The following is a 6864-nucleotide window of genomic DNA, read 5'->3' on the forward strand; positions in this document are numbered from 1 at the left end:
TATACTAAAAATTTCAAAACCAATATTGAGGAGCCATCAATATTCAGTTGTTAAGCCATGACCACTCTTTAAAACTCTCCTAAGTCTAGTCTTATACTATTTTAGTCAAGGAACTAGAATTAAGTTCTGTCTTTTCTTAAGTAATCATTAATTTCATTAATCATTGGTCATTGTTTTTGCATAGGTTTTAACGCAGAGAATTATGTGTTCTCGTGATTTATTGCACAATATTTAGAAGTCATACATTTCCTGATAAAGTTGTTCTACGCTTTTAGTTTTGGTTTCACGGCGAACATTTGTTCAAGATTCCATTGTTCTTGTTTCAGAACTTGACATTCAACGTCACGTTACCGTGAGTGGATCATTTAGTGAACCGATTCGAAAATGATCCACTCGAACGAAACGACTCGTTCAAGTCGGAACTCGGAGGCTCGTCGAGGGCGTATTTGTTGATTTTCTTTCTGGTTAATTCTCGTGTGATTTATTGCACAGTATTTAGAATAATCATACATTTCATGATAAAGTTGTTATACAAGCTTTTAGTTTCGGTTTCACATGGGATTTTTCGCATTTGCACAAGTTTCCATTGTTCTTTTTCTACTGTTTCAGAACTTGACATTCAACGTCACGAAGCGTTCGACTGTGAAACGAGAATAAATCGTTCATCTGAAGTGAATCTTATAAATGAATCAGTCGAACCGGTGTGAATCACTCACTTGTGTACAAAACCCTTATAAGTGTAAATCAAGTGTTTTGAGCCAGAAGGAAAAAAACATTGTCAACATGGAGCATATACATATAAAGTAAACACAACAATAGCAGCGTTAAACAAATAAACACCTTTTGTGGTCACTAATGTTCAGCTACATATATATCTGTGAATAAATGTCATATTTCATATTGTGTTAAAGTTTTTTTTTTTTTTGATGCTGAAGAAATATAAGACTTAATGTGCTCCGATATATATATATATATCTTTTTTTTACTAATTAAACCATAAATAAAACCAAGACATGATTTTTATAACACTGAATAGGCGTCCATACGAATCATTTCCTTGCCACCAATTACTTTGAGCGAAACGAATCAACGGGTCATTTGCTGAGCCGATTCACAGGTGAATCGACTCGTTCGAGTCAGAACTCGGAGGCTCGTCGAGGTTGTTTTTGTTGTTTTTCTTCCTCTGGTCTGTGAGTGGGGGGATGTGCGCTGAGAGAAGGCGGATCTCCGAAGCACCAATCCGCTGCGCTCCTCTCGTCGTTTAAAGAGCTCTTTGTGTCAATCACGCGTTTTTTCATCGCCATATTGGGTGCCGTGAAGCCTCGCCTTGTTATTCTCTTCCCCTTTTTTACTACGACGCGCAGTTGACAGGAGCGGACCGTCGAGAACGCAGCTTGTGTTTTGATGATCGTCGCGCGTCTGTGTTTTCGCGCATGCGGCGAGTTTGACTTCACTCCCGTGGGTTTGGATCGCGTTAACGCAGGAGGAGACGCTCTGTAACAGCTGCTCGGTTTGTGTTTTCGACTCGAACGCCTTAAAATGTCCAACGTGCGCTTGTCTAACGGGAGCCCGACGCTGGAGCGGATGGAGGCGAGACTGTCAGAGCAGCCCAAGCCGTCGGCGTGTCGGAACCTGTTCGGTCCGGTTGATCACGAAGAGCTGAAGAAGGACTTCCAGCGGCAGCTGAAGGCGATGGAGGACGCGTCGTGTGACGCGTGGAACTTCGATTTCTCCGCGCACACGCCGCGCACCGGCGGCAGATACCGGTGGGAAGCGCTGGACGTCCGCTCGGTGCCCGGTTTCTACAGCAGGTCCGAGCGGGCCAAGGGCTCCGATCTTCACATGTGCTCCTCTGGGAATAATAGCGACAATAACGTGGATGTTAACGGCAATCTCGACTGTCGGGTAACCGAGCAGAGCCCGGAGACGCCCGAAAAAGACCGAGAACAGAGGAAAAGAAGCTCCTGTCTCGGTATGTGCGCAATTATCTCATTAATCTATCACGCATTTCAGTTTACTGAAATATATATATAGATATATATATATAAATAAATAAATTCTAAAGTCGTACAAATGACGTTCTTAGCAATGCATTATTACTAATAAAAAATTACGTTTTGATATATTTACGGTAAGAAACTTACAAAATATCTAACGTTAAATGGAAAATGATCTTTACTTAATATCCTAATGATTTTTGGCATAAAAGAAAATTTGATAATTATGACACGTACCATGTATTTTTGGCTACAAATATACCCCAGAGGCTTTTGTGCTCCAGGGTCACATATATGCTTAGATATTACTAAATGTGAAATATACAGGCTATCTATCTATCTGCATGCAATTGCATTTTTTTTAAACCTTGTTAAGCCCAGAGTTTGATGGATGTAATAAATGTTGCAAATGCATTTTTATAAACTCTTATGCATTTTGATGTGCAAAATGTGTACTTTTCAAATAAAAGAAGCATCACGACATGCTCTAAACTATAATAAACCATTCAGATTGGTAGATAGATGAGATTTTCAAGTGATGTTTAACCCATGTGGGATGATAAATGTGTGTTTTGTTTGTGTCAGACTCGTCGTGTCAAAGCAAACGCTCACACATCTGCGTGGCTGAAGTGACCCGGACGCCCAGAAAGTCCAAAAAACCTAGAAAACACCCCAGCCCGACTCCCACATAAACCCTATGAGGTGAGCACAACTGTTTGTTTTACTCTTTAACATTTGCATTCATTTACGCAGAAGAAATACTGTTTCCAGTTTGCACATGAAATGCAGAACAGCATGTTAAGTTCAGTTTAATTATATTGCATTAGTGTGTATATATATTTATATATATTGATGTTAAACATGGGTGTTTTATGTGAAGTACACTGTAACAAAAAAACATTTTACAAGAGAGTATTATAGGTTTTCGAAATCAAAGTTCGCTTAATATAATGCACTACTTCTGCTTATTTATAAAAGCTACTTTTGTAACTCATTTTGTATCAGTGTGTAATTGAAGAGCAGTCCTAGAGTCCGTTAAAGGGTTAATATGGTGGGTTTACTACGAGAGCTCGTGTTTCCTTCAGAGTGAAAAACATCTTACACGTCAGCAGCGTGTTCTCTCATTTTCTGCTGTATTTACAGAGGCGACCCTAGTTCATCATACGTGCTCATTTCCACACACGTGAAAGCGTGCCGATTTGCTCAGTGCATTGAAATGCAACTCCTCAGAATTGCATTGAAGACGTTCTATTTAAATGCCGTTTTTTTGTGTCTAAGTCGATTGATTATAGACTGAATCCACAAATCTGATGTAACTGCATGTTAGTGTTACCTCAGTTAGTCATGTGAGGAAACGTCCTGCCAAATCAATATGTCACCGGGCTGCTAGTCAATGAGCAAATAACAGCCTGCACGGCACATTTGTAAAAACATAACATTAGTAATGAAGACTGTTTTGCTTCGGTGGGACTCAAAATGTTTCATGATCTCATTTTCCAGCGTGTTTTCATTTTTTGTGTTTTTAGTTCATTCAGTTTTTTGGTTCTGCTGCTGGTCTGTTTTGTGGTGTGCTGTGACTCACGCACAGGGACTCATCTCTGCGTCAGAGTCAACATGATTGTTCACGTTTACAATATGGCGCATAAAAGTATTTATAGGGTGGAAAATAAACAAGGTGAATAATCGCACGAAAATGTGCAAGCTTGTTGGGATAAAAAAATTTATGCGCGAATTGCAACTTTATCACCATTTCACAATTCTGAGACGATATCTGTCCATTCAGACTTTCTTGCAATTGTGAGGAAAAAAAATTAAAATTCAAAGTCCGAATTGTGAGATTAAAATACATTTTTATTTGTAACAAAAACAAAAACAGAAAGCGAGATGTAAACAGAAAAAAGTCAGAATTGTTGTTAGCAAGTTACTGTTACAATTGTTTAAATTTTTTTATGTGTCGGAAACAACAACAACAACAAAACTCATTTGCGAGAAAAAGTCAAAATTGCAAGATATAAACTCTTGAGAAATCTGAATTTTTAATATAAAAACTTGAAACTGCGAAAAAACAAAAGTCCGAATTGTGTGATTAAAACATTTGCCATACCTTTTCTCGCAGTTACCCCCCAAAAATTGTATTTAGTGTGTCAAAAATGCAAAAATGCCAGATATAAACTCTTAATTTGTGTCATTTTATAAAGTCGCAATAACCTTTTTTTTATTTATTGTGTGTTGGGGAGAAAAACGTAACTAAATTAATTCATAGGAAAAAAGTAAAACTCACAATTTCTAAATCTCTTTATTTTTCATGTGATTCTAAGAAGAGCATTGGAACACTTTTCCTCCAAAATTGCATGAAAAAACGTCTGAATTGTGAGATTTAAATTCGCAATTACTTTTTTATTCCATGGCTTACACTCAAAAGTAGTTAAACGGGAGTTTATTGCTGTCACGATAGCATCAATACCAATGCAATTATGCTGTGAAATGTGTGATAAAGATGTTATTTTCTGGTGCAGAAAGGTCTAATTCTCTCATATCTCCTGACAGGGCTGACGTTGTGGGTTTGATGACCTCAGTGCTTGCTGAACGAAAGATTTTTGGGGGAAAAACGGACGAGCGAATGGAGGAACGAGTGGAAAATAAAACATATCAACTCTACGAGAGTGTTCAAGCACTGAAACAAACACTAAAGTTCTGGCACTCAAAGCAACTGCCTCGTAAAGCAGTGTATGTAGCAGTGTGCAATTAGGTTGAACTTCCTTTTTTGCTCATTTTTGTTTTTCTTACTACCTGTGTATATAAATATATATGTTCCTTTTCGTATGTAGCACATAATTAGTATTATGTTGGAAAATTTCTTTTTTTTTTTTTCTTTAGGAGGTGTATGGTTTGGTTTGACTTGAAGAGCCACCTTTGCCGTGTGTAGATTATTTCCCAAATGCTGTTCATGTTTATTTCACGTTTTGAAGGCCTGTTTTAATATTGGCTGGGTAAAACAATATATATATATATATATATATATATATGTATATTTTTCTTCAGTTGAGGTACACACAATAACAGTTCTATGAATGGATCAGGTTGGATCTGAACATCTCGGCCTCTTTTGTTTTTGAAGGTGATGTAAAAGTTGAAACTCTGAGGTCAAACCTTGTAGCATCGACCAGTATTACCAGTATCAGGCACTTCCCTGGAGGAGACACGTCTCACACCCTCTTAAATTATTCTCTTGCTCACCTGTAATTTGCGCGAAAATTTCTACTGATAATATTTTTCGTTTCAGTTTTGTTTGACTCGGTCACCCTTGATTTAGCCTTATTTTCTTGCGCAAGCGGGCGTTTTGCTCCACCAAGCGTATGCATCTTAAACACTCGACGAATAGATTCTGTGGTGAAACCTGATGCATAGCTGTATTTATAAAGTAAATATTGATATTTGAACAATTTTCACTGCCTGTGTATTTGTGTACATAACTTTGTAAAAACACTGAGAAATTAAAACTAACTTATTTATGTCAAGGCTTTTTTTATTTTATTTTTTTGGGGTGGGGTGGGGAATTAACAATTTTTATTTTTTGTTTTGGTAGTTTCTTTTTTCAGATTTTTTTTTTTTTTTTTAATATTATTTTAACATTTTGTAAGAGGTTGCAAACTGAGCCTGATTAAACTTTTTGAAAAGTGATTTTTTTTCCATGTGTGGTTATACAACGTGCTGAGATCAATTAAAAGATTATTAAATTATTTCAACCCACATCTGTCTTATTTGAACATTATATATTGACATTTCAGACCTTCAAATATGCAACCTGTGCAAGACATTAAAGCATTAGTAATTAATGCATCTAATGCACATTTACTCATTTTTAACCATCAATTTTTGAAAAGTGAATTAAAGGCTAAATTGCATCCAAATTGTTAGGAAAAAGTCAATTTTAAATGCTTTAAAAAATATATATTACATTTGTAATGTATATAAAAAAAATAAATCTATAAAAATCTATTGCTAAAATATGAAAAATGAAAAGTCCAAACTGATATTTGCATACAAATTTTAAGAAGAAAAAAAGCTAGGGTAAAATATGTATTTTAAATGCTTTTAATATATATATATATATATATATATATATATATATATATATATATAAATATATATATATAAAAAATGGCCTAAAACAAACTTTTTTTTATTATTTGTATATTTTGATATACATTTAAAATATATTTGAAAAATAAAACTTATGCTAAAGAAAGTTTAAATCACTTTATGATAAAAAAAGATTAAAAGGCCAAACCAATATTTGCATCCAAATTCTAAGAAAGAAAGAGAAAATATACGGGGCAGAAAATAGAAATACTTTTTTAAAAAATCTACAAAAAATTGCTGGCGCACACATATATATTTTGAAATCTATTTTAGATTTTTTTTTATTTTATTATAATTCTTTTTTGGCCTGGATGTATTTTTTGTTTTAATATATTAAAATATATCTGGAAAAAAAATAATGTTAAAAGATTCATGTACAATTTTTGAGTGATTTAAAGGCCAAAATGACATTTGCATACTCACCTGCACATTAAGCGGTTCCAAAAAAAAAAACTTTTAAAACAAACCAGGATTACATTTGCATAAATTATTTCAATGCAAATTGTTTAAATAAATAAATTGACAAAGCAAGCTTTCAAAAATGCAACCTGTGCAAGACATCACGATCCCTATAATAGATTCCAGTGACTAAAACAATCTTTGGCTTTTGCAAGAAAACAACGTGGACACTGACTTCACATCCTTGGACTGCATGACCTTTCTTGACCAGCTTTGGCAAGCAGCCGTTTGAGTAAAGCATGCATACCAGCGGTTATTCACAGCG

The 6864-nt window shown here is 35.2% G+C and overlaps 1 protein-coding gene across 1 annotated transcript; it reads left to right on the plus strand.

The window, feature by feature from the left end:
- Positions 1-1195: 1195 nt before the first annotated feature.
- On the plus strand, positions 1196-5515 carry cdkn1bb (cyclin dependent kinase inhibitor 1Bb). Its single transcript, XM_059535986.1, has 3 exons — positions 1196-1972; positions 2583-2699; positions 4545-5515. Exons 1-2 carry the CDS (start codon positions 1540-1542, stop codon positions 2687-2689), a joined length of 540 nt encoding a protein of 179 aa, XP_059391969.1. The 5' UTR covers positions 1196-1539; the 3' UTR covers positions 2690-2699; positions 4545-5515.
- Positions 5516-6864: the final 1349 nt, after the last annotated feature.

This window comes from Carassius carassius, chromosome 43 (assembly GCF_963082965.1).
Source record: "Carassius carassius chromosome 43, fCarCar2.1, whole genome shotgun sequence".
Taxonomy (NCBI): domain Eukaryota; kingdom Metazoa; phylum Chordata; class Actinopteri; order Cypriniformes; family Cyprinidae; genus Carassius; species Carassius carassius.

Coding starts and splice junctions, on each gene's coding strand:
- cdkn1bb (XM_059535986.1), top strand. CDS start 1,540: ATGTCCAACGTGCGCTTGTCTAACGGGAGCCCGACGCTGGAGCGGATG. Junction 1,973..2,582: donor GAAAAGAAGCTCCTGTCTCG/GTATGTGCGCAA, acceptor TGTTTGTGTCAG/ACTCGTCGTGTCAAAGCAAA.